At 40.4% G+C, this 14,429-nt stretch overlaps 1 protein-coding gene across 1 annotated transcript in view; it reads left to right on the forward strand.

The window, feature by feature from the left end:
* The window catches only part of Lrguk (leucine rich repeats and guanylate kinase domain containing), a 75,150-nt gene that overhangs the window by 28,173 nt on the left and 32,548 nt on the right, over positions 1-14,429 (forward strand). The window contains 1 exon segment of the mRNA XM_055602162.1: positions 4,038-4,181. Within this exon segment, the coding sequence (XP_055458137.1) occupies positions 4,038-4,181 (144 nt within the window).

Raw genomic sequence — 14,429 nt, forward strand, 5'->3', positions numbered from 1 at the left:
CTCCTCTTCTATCTGACCCTAGCTTATCAGGTCTCATCAAGGCTGGCTGCATCATCATCCTCTGTGGCCTGGCAAGGCTGCACTCCCCAGGGAAAGGTGATCAAAGAGCCTGCCACTGAGTTCATGTCAGAGATAGTCCCTGTACCCCTTACTAGGGAACTCACTTGGAAACTGAGCAGCCAACAGGCTTCCTTTGAACAGGGCATCTAGGTATTCTCCATGCATGGTCCTTCATTGGAGTATCAGTCTATCCTGGCCACCCTGGGCCCAGATGTTTTGGCTCTGTTGTTCTCCTTGTGGAGTTTCTGTTCTCTCTAGGTCTTTCTATCTCCCTCTTTTTCCATAAGGATTCCAGCACTCTGCCCAAAGTTTGGCTATGAGACTCAGTATCTCCTTTGATACCCTGGTGGGTAGAGTCTTTCAGATGTCCTCTGTGGAAGGCTCTTGTCCTGTTCCTTGTCTTCTACTTCTGATGTCTATCCTGTTTGCTCTTCTGAATGAGGATTAAGCATTTTCCCTTCCCAACAAGGGTCCTCCTTGTTGTTTAGCTTCTTTCGGGCTTTTATAAAATAAATTTAAGAAAGTAAATTACATTGGAAAATTACAACAATCCAAAGAGCTATTGTTAGCATTTTGCTATTTTGCTCACCATTTTGAAGTTTTTTAGAAATTTCCCTTCTTCTTTTCCTCCTCATTCATCTTCCTTCCCTCCCCCTGCCTGTGTGTGTGTTGTATTTGTCCGTTTGTGGACTAGGCTGGCATTGAACTTGTGGTGGTCTTCTTGCCTCTGCCACCTGATTACAGCTGTGAAAGCCTCCACCCCAGGCTCCTTTATATGTCTGGTCTGTATTTACTCTCCCATCAACTTTTAGTAGATCATGAGTGGCAAGACACATTAAATGGTGACAATGACTATTACAAACAGCACATTTCACTTTTATTCTGTATTTCATAACCACATAACCCTCGCCGACACTAGCATCTTTACTGGTATTTTTTTTTTCTGCCAATAAATGAGATAGGTTGTTCTAGTTCCTGTACCCAGCACCCAAGGTGGTCTAGTAAGTACAGCAAATGCTATTACTCATTTTCACTGAGATTCTGAAAATTGGAAAATTGTCTTTTCCAAATCTGAATGAAAGTTATAACCAAAAATGACACATATTTGCTTTATTAGTTTTTCTTGACTTTATTTTTAACTCATGGAATCAGAAAATCATTTGATTTAGCCACTGACAAGAGTTCAGTTTACAGCATAGTCCGAAGAACAACTCACCTACTAACACTTGGCCTTCTGCTTCCATGGGACCTGTATAATCTGGCCAGGGAACCTCCCAGCTTGCCAGTGGCCATTCCATTCTGTTAGAACAAACACAGTGACAGTGCAGACCTTCTTTAACTTTACTTTGCCAAAGTAAAAGCCTGTTGGGTCTTCTTGATCCATGGGTAGATGAGCAAAGTTTTTTTTATTTAATTCACTTCAAACAGCTTTTCTCTGAAAGTGTTTTTTCTACTATTCACTGCGAGGCTGGAGGAACTGTGTGGAGAAACTTCATGTCTACACCCAAGAGTAAGCCAGTGGGTTCTCAGTGCTGGACAAAGGCTGTACCTAGCTGGCTTTCAATCAGAAACTCTGTGATTCTCAACCTCTCTCACTCTGCTCTCTTTTATGACCATAGGCTATCTAATTAAACTTTCTATGCCTCACTCTGCTGAGATCATCTAACACTTTGGAAGTCATCAGAGACGCTGAAGAATAGTACATCTGTTAGCATACAGAAAATGCTTCACAGTCCTTTGGGGAAAAATGTATTGTATATAAATTTGATATGTGGGCAGTGTTTGAATGGGACATTGAGCTCTCATTTCAATACATTAAATTGATAAGGATATGGTGGTGAGCTCAATGTGGTCTCCTTGCTATTACTTTTCATTCTTTATAACTTTTTTGAACTTTGAACAGGAAAATTTGATTTCACTTTGGCAAATAAGGTTATGAGATTTTTTTTCTTTTTATTACTATTTTTTTCAAACATATAAAGGTAAAAGGAATAGTCTAATAAACCCTCATGGGCTACAACCCAGCTTCACAGATTATTAACATTCTATTATAATATTTTAAAAAGCTATGAAATTATACCAGTGAGCACAAATCTGGCTCATTATTAAAATGAAATTTTATGAAAAATAGGATGAAAATTAGCTCTTGCTATTCAATGTGCCAGTAAACATTTACCAGTGAAAAAATTCAGATTAAAGAGAATACAGTAATTTAAATTTTCAGTTCTTAAGTCGATATTGAAAGGTTTGAAGGTTTTTTTGTTGTGTTTTGTTTTTGTTTTTTGAGATAAGATCTATGTAGTCCTGGCTATTCTGGAACTTGCACTATGTAGACAGACTGGCCTTGAGCTTACAGAGATCCACCTGCTTCTGTGTCACTACACCTGGCCTGAAAGTTTTGAATGTTTTAAGGATAGGTAAAACATAATATTTGCTAAAAATTTGAAATTATTCTTTATGATAATTTTGACTCAAACCAAAGGTTAAATTTTACTATATGACATTTTCCTTTTCCTTAAGCGAAGGAGCCATGGAATGAAGAGTAAGTTGGAAAATATTCAAACATTAAAATTATTTAAAAAAATTAAAATTCTTGTTATTACTGTTATTGCTGTAGGTGTGTGGAAGCTGAGAAAGTGGACAACCATTTGAGTATGGGAAACTTCCTCCTATTCTCATTGTCTGAGAAGTGCTAACATGTGAATTATTGACGATGCTTTGATGGCTAGATGTTCTCCCAATTTAGTCTCACGGTATTTTTCCATGTGATTTAAGCTACCCAGATGGTTTCTCTCCAGTCGAATGCCTGGAATTCTCATGTAGTATTTAGAGCCTCTAGGACCTGAAGACAGAAGTGATTAGGTCTCCCTGTGTCTTACCATTAGAATTAACACACTTCTGTCATATTCCTTTGGTTAAGGGAGGTTATTATAGGCTGGCACACGTTAAAGAGGAGATACTATATAAGAGCAGAAATAACCAGACTCTATCAAGTCAACCATTACCACCAACTTTGTGAGATGATGTCATGTTAGAATGTTTCTGGATGCAGTGTATGTATGAATTAAAGCATTGGCTTACCATATTGACGCTAAAAGAGTGCATTCAGATCATATCTTTGGAGACCAAAATGAAGCTGTACTCATGTTTAGGTTTCAGGTGTGTGTCTAAGTTTCTTTACTATTTACACTGATAAGCAACTGTGACAAAGCAACTTAAGGGGAAAAATGTTTCTTCAGCTCATTGTTCTGGGTCACAGTCCATCACAGCAGGGATTAAGGAAGTATGTCTAATGGGATTCACAGTGCTCACAGAAGTAGAGAGCAATTAATTAATGCATACATATGTGTGCTCAGCTCTCTTTCTTCAGAATCCTCTGCCTAGGGAATGCCGGTACCCACAGTGGAGGGGGCTTCCCACCTCAATCAACATAGCCAATATAATCCATCTTAGACATGCCCACAGGCAACTGTCTCACCAATCTTTTGTTGAGCTTTCCTTTCCAGGCAGAATGTTTGTAGTAAAAATTAATGGAAAAAAGAGGCAATGAACTTGAAAGAGAGCAAGGAAGGGCATATGGGAGGACTTGGGGGTAGGAAAGGGAAGAGGGAATGATATAAATTATAATCTCAATAAGTGAAGCAATTTGAAAATCAAAGAGCTGACATCATAGCATGCATTGTTAAAAGCTTATATTAGTGTTTGACTTTTCTACTAACTTGAAAGTTTATTCTCAAGATGAAAATATTAAAATACTAAGTGACAATACTGTATTCTGACCTTTCAGGTGGAAAAAAAAACTAGGATTTTCTTTTTGAGTATCTGTGTAGACATTTTGATACGTAAATGATGGAAATGGGGGTGGGGCAAGAACAGCATAGTGGTTTGGTTTTGTTTCTAAAGAATTTGGAGCTCATGTCCAAATGTGGAGATTTGCCACTATGAGTTTTCTCACAACTGTATTTTATCCATCTTAGAGCAATAACCGGATTACGACTATCACAGGTCTGGAGGGGCTGAAAACCTTGCAGAACCTGGATCTGTCCCACAATCAGATCAGTAGCCTCCAGGGCTTGGAGAACCATGACCTCCTGGAAGTGATCAACCTAGAGGATAACAAGGTAGGTACCGTGGGGCCTGGCTTCAGTGGCTTTAGGAAGTGGGCACATTGGAGAGTTGGCACAAAGACCCCTTATTAGCTTTTCAAGGATGTTACATGAAATGGCCTTTTAGGAATGGTGCTCTAGCAAGCTTCCTGGGACAGTTCTTAGAGTATGACTTTTTGAAAAAGCACACTCATTAAACATTTGATAATTCTTAATTGCATTGCTTTGAAGGTTCAAACTGTCATCATGTGTGTGTGATTTTTCTGGAGTTGTGTTCATGCAACATTTTTTGTAGAAAGATAGCATCAGAAATATTTGAAATATCAGAGCAAGAACAGGCAAGAAAATATCCATAGGCTGATATCTCCTCTACACTTAGAGAAAAATGACTGTTGGTGGAAGAGGCTCGTGGGTCACTAAAAGGAATACAAAGCTGCAGTTGGAGGCCAGGCAGAGGGATATAGTCAAAGGGCCATTTATGCTGCTAATTGGAGTAAACAATGAGTATGGATTTGGGGGAGGGGTAGTGGATGTTGAAACAGGGTCTCATGTAGTCTAAGCCAGCCTCCAACTTGCTATATACCCAAAGCCAGCTTTAAACAATTGATCCTCCTGCCTCCACCTCCAAAGTGCTAGAATTTATAGACATGAGCCACCACAAGTTAGCAATAGCAGTGTTGAAAAATGCTGGGAATGGGTTTTTGTCATTCTTATCACAAAGATGATTAACTTTAGAAAATAATACATTATTAGCTATATTTAGCCTTTCCAAAATATACATATGTCTTAGTTAGGGTTTTTATTGCTATAACAAAACACCATGATCAAAATGCAAGTTGTGGAGGAAAGGGTTTATTCCAGTAACATTTCTAGATCCATAGTCCATCATTGGAGGAAGTCAGGACAGGAACTCAACCAGGCTGAAATTTGAAAGCAGAAGCTGATGCAGAGGTCATGGAGGGGTGCTGCTTACTGACTTACTTCTCCTGGCTTGCTTAGCAAGTTTTCTTATGGAACCCAGGACCATCAGCCCTAGGTGGACTGGGCCTTTCTTCATTGATCACTAATAGAAAAAATGCCTTATAGCTGGACCTCATTGAGGCATTTCCTCAACTGAGGCTTCTTTCTCTGTGATGACTCTTGCTTATGTCATGATAGGCAAAACCATCCAATACAACATATATTTCAAAACATCATCTGTACATATTAAATATATACAGTTGTGGCTGTAATTTAGTAAATGAAAATACCACAAGAAAGGCTTAACCATAAAAATTAAGCAAAGAGACATAGAAGTGATTCCTTATACACTGTTAGTAGCAATAGTTTCTCTTTGATGGGTTAGGGAATGAAGTTGTTTACATATCTGACTTAATATACCATTTACTGTCAAAATTATATTCATATTCTCTCTCTTTCTCTCTCCCTCCCCACCCCTCAGTGATGCTGGGGACTGAACCCTTTGAATGCTCTACCACTGAACTATATCTTGAGCCCCAAATTAATTTACTTACTTCCCTTAATTTAATTACTTGATTTCTTCCCTTTCTTTCTCCCTCCCTTCCTTCCTTTCTTCTTTAGTCCTTCTTTCATTCCCTTCTTTGCTTGCATAGTACTGGGCCTTGGATATGGTGCTCACAAGCCCTATGACTGAGTTATATTCCAAGCAACTTAACCCTTCCCCCCACAAGCTTGCATTATTCATTAGGTTGTAAACAAATCAACAAAAGTCAACTATTAAGATCTGAGAACAATTTTAATTTCAATCTTAGACAAGACTGTTGATATTCATCTCACTTGATCTGAGTAGATTTAGTGACCTCTTATAAGGTAATTAATTCTGCTAGATGACCTTGGCTTATATACCTGTACTGTAGGAAGTCAGAACAATTTCTGTTCCAAATGGCTTTCATGTCCTTTTTATGAAGTTACCATTGAAGATTGACTGAAGACACATTTTGTGCTTAAAATGGTTCTCATATACTCACAGCCAAACTTTGGGCAGAGTACAGGGAGTCTTATGGAAGAGGTGGGGGGATAGAAGGACACAGAGGGGACTGGAGCCCCACAAGGAGACCAACAAAGTTGAAAAATCTGAGACAATGTAGTCCTGTAGCAACTGATGTACCAACCATGGACCATGCATGGAGAAGACCTAGATCCCCTACTCAGACATAGTCGATTGGCAGCCCAGTCTCCATGTGGGTTCCTGAGTAAGGGGAGCAGGGCTGTTTCTGTCATGAACTTGGTTGCCTGCTCTTTGATCATTTGCCCCTGGCGATGAGGCCTTGCCAGGCCACAGAGGAAGAGGATCCAGGCAGTCCCAATGAGATTTGATAAGCTATGGGTAGATAGCAAAGGAGAACTACTCCTTTCAGTGGACTAGGGGAAGGGGATGGGGGGAAGAGGGAGGGAAGGTGGAACTGGGAGTTGTTGAGGGAGGGGGCTTCAATCGAGATATATAATCAATAAATTGTAAAAAAAAAGTGACAGTTCATAGGTCAAAAAATGCTTCTCATATCTATACAGGTGATGCTGAAAAGGTAGAACATGCTCATTACATACCAACTCACTACATCTCATAATTCAAGACCAGAAGTAACAGCAATGCTGATAAAACAATTATAGTAGATGAAAATCTAGGGCCATCCCTTTAGAAATGGGTGTGGGGTAGTGCTTGAGAATGTGAGGCTTGGTTGTGAGCCATGAGCTTCATGTAAAGTGACTAGCACTAATGACAGGAAAGAAGAAAAAGTCAATATTAACTTTAATAATATACATTATTTTATTTATGTGATAGTTGGAGTGCATCTCACTTCCTTTAGCCAGAATGAAGGTCTAGAATCACTTTACAAAGCGTATATCACTCTCTTGATTTTCAAGTCACTTTCCAAACTGCATTGGAAAAAGTTGAAAGAAAAAAAGAGGTGTGTTCAAATAAAAAAGGGGGTTCATAATTTTCAACTGTTAGAGACTCCATTTTGTAAAAAGTGGCCACATGTTCTACAGGGGACTGATTCCTTTGGCAAATCAATCTTTGACTTTGTTCCCTGGTTCCCTACTGGGCATGTTGGGTAGTAGCCTGAAATCTTTTGAAATGTTGTTTGAAACACCTGAAGAGTCCATAAAGGGTTTCTCCAGGACGGTTGATAATTCTTTGATTCAGGGATGGAAGTGAACTTGTAAAAGGAGCACAATGTAGGTATGCTAATTCGACATTAGACGTACTGTTTTCTTGGTAGCCATTTTATTAGTTACACCCGAGTATGCTAACGTAAATATCCGCCCTTTGCCAGTGTTTACTGTTTGCGGATTAAAGAGCCCTCTGCCAGCGTCTACTCTGCAGTCCGTGTAACATTCAAAACCATGGGTAGCACTTAAAAACTGACCCAAACTTTCAATTCTACTCGAACCTTGCGGTTCCCTCTCAGCACTCAGCAGCGACTCAGGCTACTTCTAAATCTTGGTGCTATACCTCAGAGTTTGTGTGTGTTTGGGAGTCGGGGGTGGTGTTGTTTTTCAAGACAGGGTTTGACTATGCAGACCTGGCTGCTCTAGAATTTGATTTGTAGATCAAGCTGGCCTTAAATTCATAGATCTGATGACATCTGGGGTTAAAGGCATGCACTACTATGCCTGGCTTATACCTCAGCATTTATTATCAGTACTTCTTGCCAGTTTTTTTTAAGGAGTAACAATGTATACTCATATAACAACAGATGCAAAGAAAGAATTCCAGCCCTAAGTACCCACAGCTCTGCTAACCAGTAGTCTTCATTGTTACCCTGCTCTGGATGTTCTCTCCGTGCGGGTGGGGGTGGCAACAGCTAAGCATTCTTGTAATGCTTTAGATGGGGCATGTTCAACTATGAAGGATTTCATGCTTCTTCTTGTTCAGAGATACACTCTTTAATGTCTCATCTTAACCTTCTTGGATCCTGGTTTCATACTTTTGTTCATGTGTGTGAAGAAAAAGAATTTGTGGGGAGTTGACTGCTAAGTGAACTTGATCTCTCTCAGGATTTCCATTTATTAGACTTGAGGAAGAGTTGAATACAGCATATTGGGGGGCTCCTGGGTTATGCAGGGGCCAACACTGAAGCAGAGGCAGCCTGGGTGGAGCTATTGGAGATGTTATGATTACATCACTGTTACAGTCAGTCTCTGTTCCACTCCTGCCATTGGGTACAAGCAAGGAGGAGGACCCCTTGGAAGCTTGTGGTCTATACATCCAGAAAGGCCAGCCAAGGCTAGCTAGCCTGAGTGTATCCAATCATTAAAGATAGTGGAGAATGTCCCTGGGTCTCTGCAGAGTGCTAACGGGTGCTCACTGGCAGCCTTGATTCTTAAGCTGCTTTGTTGCTCCTTTGGTACTTGTTGAGCTTTCAGGTCAAGACTCTTATGACTTTCTCTTTAGTCATGGCCCTTAACGTAATGCCTACGCCATAGCAGCAAACTTGGTCTACTTCTTAGACTACACTATGGAATTGGAGTAAATCTGCTAAAGACGTTAAGGACTTGAGGCTCTCAGTGTGAAACAGAAGATCCATTATGGTCAGTTCATATAACTTAGGGCAGAGACAGTACACTTAGGAGTGAGAAAGGGGCCACGTGCTCTTTGGTTAGGGATTTGGAGGGCAGAGTCTCATTTTCTTCCTGTCTGGTTCATACATTGGTCTCTCTGGCACTCCCACTGTGTTCTTTGCGCTTCATTGTTAGTGCTCCTTGCTGCTGCAGATCATGCTTTATACTTTCATACTTTATATCTTGAAGAGCTATATTCTTTCCCTCTAGGACAGTGGTTCTCAACCCCTTTAGAGGTCACAGGGGTCACCTAAGACCAGCAGAAAACACATATATTTACGTTACTATTCATAACAGTAGCAAAATTACAATTATTAAGTAGTAAGGAAAATAACTTTATGGTGGGGGTCACCACAGCATGAGATGGTGCTGTATTAAAGGGTCGCAGCGTCAGGGAGAGTGAGGACTGCTGCTCTAGGGTTTTAGCTTCTTGACCTTGGGATGTCTATTTTGTTCAAATTGTGAGGTGCTTGGTTTATGGATGAAATATGAAACTCAAGAGCCCTCACCTCTGAAGGGTATGGTGGTATTTAAGGAGCAGTAAACTTCTGGGAAGACTATGTTTCAGGAAGAAGAAAGGGAAAAGGGGCATGAAGTTCAGGACAGTGTTTGAATGGAGACTGTGAGGGTCTTCAGTGAGGCGGAGGTAGTTAAGGAAGAAGAAAGATTTCAGAGAGCCCTCTGAGGTAGAGATAGCGAGGCAGAACAGAGGTAGTGGGATGAGATGTTGCAGCTGACTCAGCTCCCTGTCCGCATGGGCAGCTGGAGGATAGTGGTGCTAAGCAGCTCACTTTCCCTAAATGTTTTAGCTCTGGGGGAGCTGGCGTGCAGGGAGCTGCACTGTGCCACCTCTCTCAGACAGAAGGCAGATGTGTCTGTGGGGCAACATCTCTTTGGAAGCTAATTCTCCGAGGCAGAGTGGGTTAAACTGTGACACCCCCTCCATGCTCAAGCCCTACCTGCCTCCACAAACTATTTAGAAAAGGGATTTCTACAGATGCAGGTGATGATCTCAAGAGGAGGTCATCCTGGAATTAGGGTGGCCAGAGAGCCGGGGTTTTCTTTTCTTTTGTTTGTTTGTTTGCTTTAGTTTATTTTATGTTTGTCTGTGTACCATGTGTATGCCCGGTGCTCCCAGAGGCCGGAAGAGGGCATCATAATCTCTGGAACGGAGTTATTTTTTTAAATCTATTTTTTTTTTATTAATCACAGGTTATTTACTTTGCATCCCAGCCGTAGCCCCCTCCCTCTTTCCCTCCCAATCCCACCCTCCCTCATCTTCTCCCTGCCCCTTTCCAAATCCACTAATAGGGGAGGACCTCCTCTCCTTCCATCTGATCCTAGCTTATCAAGTCTCTTCAGGCCTGGCTGCAATGTCCTCTTCTGTGGCCTAGCAAGGCTGCTCCTCCCTTGGGGGGGGGGGGTGTCTAAGAGCTCGCCATTGAGCTCATGTCAGAAATAGTCCCTATTTCCCTTATTAGAAAACCCATTTGGACACTGAGCTACCATGGGCTATATCCAAGCAAGGGTTCTAGGTTATATCCATACATGGTCCTTGGTTGGAGAAACAGTCTCATGAAAGACCCCTGTGACCTGATATATTTGGTCCTTGTGGAGCTCCTGTACTCTCCAGATCTTACTAACTCCCCCTTCTTTCATATGATTCCCTGCACTCTGCCCAAGGTTTGGTTATGAGTATCTGCTTTGATACACTGCTAGGTAGAGTCATTCAGAGGCCCTCTGTGGTAGGCTCCTGTCCTGTTACTTGTTTTCTCCTACACCCAATGTCCATCCCGTCTGTCTTTCTAAGTGAGGACTGATCATCTTACCCCAGGACCTCCTTCTTGCTTACCTTCTTTAGGTGTATAGATTTCAGTATGTTTATTCTATCTTATAGGTCTATATAAGTGAGTATATACCATGTGTGTCTTTCTGCTTTTGGGATACCTCACTCAGGATGATCGTATCTAGGTCCCACCATTTGCCTGCAAATTTCATGATTTCCTTGTTTTTAATTGCTGAGTAGTATTCCATTGTGTAAAAGTACCACAATTTCTGTATCCATTCCTCAACTGAGGGACATCTGGGTTGTTTCCAGGTCCTGGCTATTACAAATAAAGCTGCTATAAACATGGTTGAGCAAATGTCCTTGTTGTGTACTTGAGCATCTTTAGGATATATGCCTAGAAGTGGTATAGTTGGATCTTGAGGAATCACTATTCCTATTTGTCTGAGAAAGCGCCAGATTGATTTCCAAACTGGTTGTACAAGTTTGCATTACCACCAGCAATGGAGGAGGGTTCCCCTTTCTCCACATCCTCTCCAGCATGTGTTGTCACTTGAGTTTTTGATCTTAGCCATTCTGAAGGATATAAGGTGAAATCTCAGGGTCGTTTTGATTTGCATCTCCCTGATGGTAAGGACGTTGCGCATTTCTTTATGTGTTTTTCTGCCATTCTACAATCCTCTACAGAGAGTTCTCTGTTTAACTCCGTGCCCCATGTTTTAATTGGATTACTTGATTTGGTGTTTTTTAACTTCTTGAGTTCTTTATATATACTGGATATTAGCCCTCTGTCAGATGTAGGGTTGGTGAAGATCCTTTCCCAGTCTGTAGGCTGTCGTTTTGTTTTCATGACAGTGTCTTTTGCTTTACAGAAGCTTTTCAGTTTCATGAGGTCTCATTTATTGTTGATCTTAGAGCCTGTGCTGTTGGTGTTCTGTTCAGGAAGTAGTCTCCTGCGCCAATGAGTTCTAGGGTCTGACAGTTTTAAGCCTCCATGTGGGAAACTGGGAATGGAACTTGTGTTCCTAACTGCTCACCCTTCTGACCAGCCCGCCAGGGTTCTTGTAAGAGACAGAAGGGATAAAGTAGAAACAGAGGTCGGGTTTGTGTTGCTTCAAGTCAAGGCTGTCTGGCTTTCCCAGAACCTGGGAGAGGCAAGGAAGGCGTCCTTCAAAGCAATCACAGGCTTTCCAGCCCTTCATTTTCACCTCATCTTTAGAACCAGAAGAATTAGCTCCTGGTATTTTAGACCTCCAAGTTTGGACCTTCCAAGGCTCATGTGTGTGTGGCGCTGTGTGCTGGGGAATGGAGGGAGTCTGGGAGTTATTTTTAACTGTGACCTCTTATAATTTCTGATTTTTCTGTTTTAATAAACCTTCCTTATCTTAATTTTTAACATATTTCATGTTTTCTTTTAATTTCAAGTTTGGAATTTTGTTTTCATTATTTAGTCTTTAATCTAACGAGGATTGGGGGGGACAGTGTGCAATAGACATTGAATTCTCATGTAGAAAAGAAATTGTCCCAACATTTCAAAAGTCTGATTTAATAGCATAAGATAAGCTATTAATGGATATGTCAGGATGTATTGAATTATTTACTTATTGAAATTGTTGTGTTTACAACTTGCTGTTAAAATAGTGTTGAAATATATATCCTCATACATAAATCTATCGTTACATGCATTTTTTATTATTTCCTTATGATGGATTTTTGGAAATGCCATTATTGGGAATGGGTCTAATAAAGCTTATTGATATCTTTTTTGAACGTTCATGCTTTCTCCTCCCACAGCAGTTATGAAGTTAGGATAACTTATTATAGGACTATCTGGCTGTTCATTTGCCAATAAGATCATTAAAAATTGTCAATCTAGTAGTGAAAACTGGTTTTGTATGCTGCTTTATATACATTTCTTTGATTATCAATGAAGTTAAGCATTTTTGTTAAATATTATTTCCTTTTTAAAAATTATCAGTCCATTCTCTTATCCATGATTTTCTTTATGGCAGTTGTAATTTGCTTCTAATTGTATGTAGGGTATTTTAGCTATACATTTAAAATAATGTATAGAATATGTCAGCATTTTCTGTCGTGTATTTTTAAGTTATTTTTATCTTTTTGAAAAACTTTTTTCCATTCTGGATGTGATAGATGCTTATCTAAACTATTTTCTCGTGTTGCTATTACCTTTAACTTTTTTTCTTTTTAAATTCGCCATTGTTTTCTAAAAACAAAACAATTTCAAGAGTGGGTGACTTTCATATCTCACTCTCATCTTTCTGCCTTGTATTTGTTTGTTTTATGTATGTAAATACTTTCCTTCCGCATAAGTACTGCGCCCCCTGCATGCAGCATCACCGAGATAACGAGGGCCTACATCTATAGGTGGTGCTGAGCTGCCGTGGGGGTGCTGGGAATAGCACCCTGGTTTCCTGGAAGAGCAGACAGTGCTGTTAGTCACTGAGCCAGCTCTCCAGTCCCTCACTCTTGGTTTGGTTTTGTTCTTTTGTGTTTTTAGATAGGATCTCACTATACAGCACTAGATGGCCTTGAAATCACAGAGTTCTGTCTGCCTCTGCCTTCTGAGGGCTGGGATTAAGGTTGTGTGTCATCACACTCAGTGGCTGTCAACTCTTAATCCATAATTTAGTTTGTATTATAGTTGAAATAAATATTTAAATTCATATTTCCTATGGTAAAGAGATCTCCATAATAATTTTTTTTTGCTGAATTGCAGTTCACTTTAAAAAATATGCTTCATTGCTTCATGTGTTGATTTCTATTTCAGTAAAACATTTATTATTATCATCATCATCTAATTCATCCATCCCCCAGTTTGAAAAGTTGCTTTTCTTCACAGATTCTTACATATGTAGCAGTGGGAAATATTTTAAATCATCGTATCAAATAGTTTGCTAAGGCTGAGAGCACTCATGTGCACACACACACACACACACACACACACACACATATATTATCGCTTTTTAAAAGTCTAGGTAGTGAAGCTTAGAGAACATGGTCAGAAAGTAAATGGCAAAACCAGAAAGAAAGAAAGAAACTAGTAGGCTTTGTAGAGAGTGAGAGGGTGTTTGCCAGGTCGAACAACAGTGGTGGGCTGAAGTTCTGAAAACAATGCTGACTTTGTCAGTGTTTTACTTTCAGTTATTTGGGGTGCTGTCGTTCCTACACCTGCTATAAAAGGCTGCTGCACACACAGTTTTGGGTCCGTGGCCCTGTGGGGAGCTGTGGGGGTGGCATCTGCCATGACACGAGGCTGTAAGGAGAGGGGCACACATATAGCACAAGCAGCAGTATTGCATTTTCCTAGCTTGGCAGGAAGCCTAGCCCATGCTGCTCTCCTCTTTATGCCTTGCCCTATGCTGCAAGGAGTGAGGAGGGAGCTGTATCTTTTGTGTTGGATTCACAAAAGATCTCTTGATCTCAGATGACATCTTGTGGTAATCTTATAAAGAGCATCATTATTCTAGTCATGGTATTTGGAACATATCAAGATCTTTCCAGGTCGATTACCATACGTATTACTATCTCCTAGAATGAGTGCATAGTGTTCCTGCTACAGGACAATGTTATGACTCACTTAATCATATAATGATGACTAACGTTTTTATGAAATTAGAAATGTTTTTGCTAAGAGCTTGAGTATTCTTATATGTAATGTTTGCCTTTCTGACGATCTCTTTAATATAGTCTTCTTGGCGTGGGGTAGCTGGGTACATGTAACTCATCAGATTGCTCATTGGAAAGAAGGTAGCCATTTCCACTCTCATATGCCAGTGCATATGGCCAGACCTTGTTGGTGAGACATGATGAATGTAGGGCGAACTCCGTCTTCTTGCTTGTATTAAGTGCAAGAACAAGAGCCGCATGCT

The sequence above is a fragment of the Psammomys obesus genome, unplaced genomic scaffold (assembly GCF_907164565.1).
Source record: "Psammomys obesus unplaced genomic scaffold, mPsaObe1.curated_primary_1811, whole genome shotgun sequence".
Classification (NCBI taxonomy): Eukaryota; Metazoa; Chordata; class Mammalia; order Rodentia; family Muridae; genus Psammomys; species Psammomys obesus.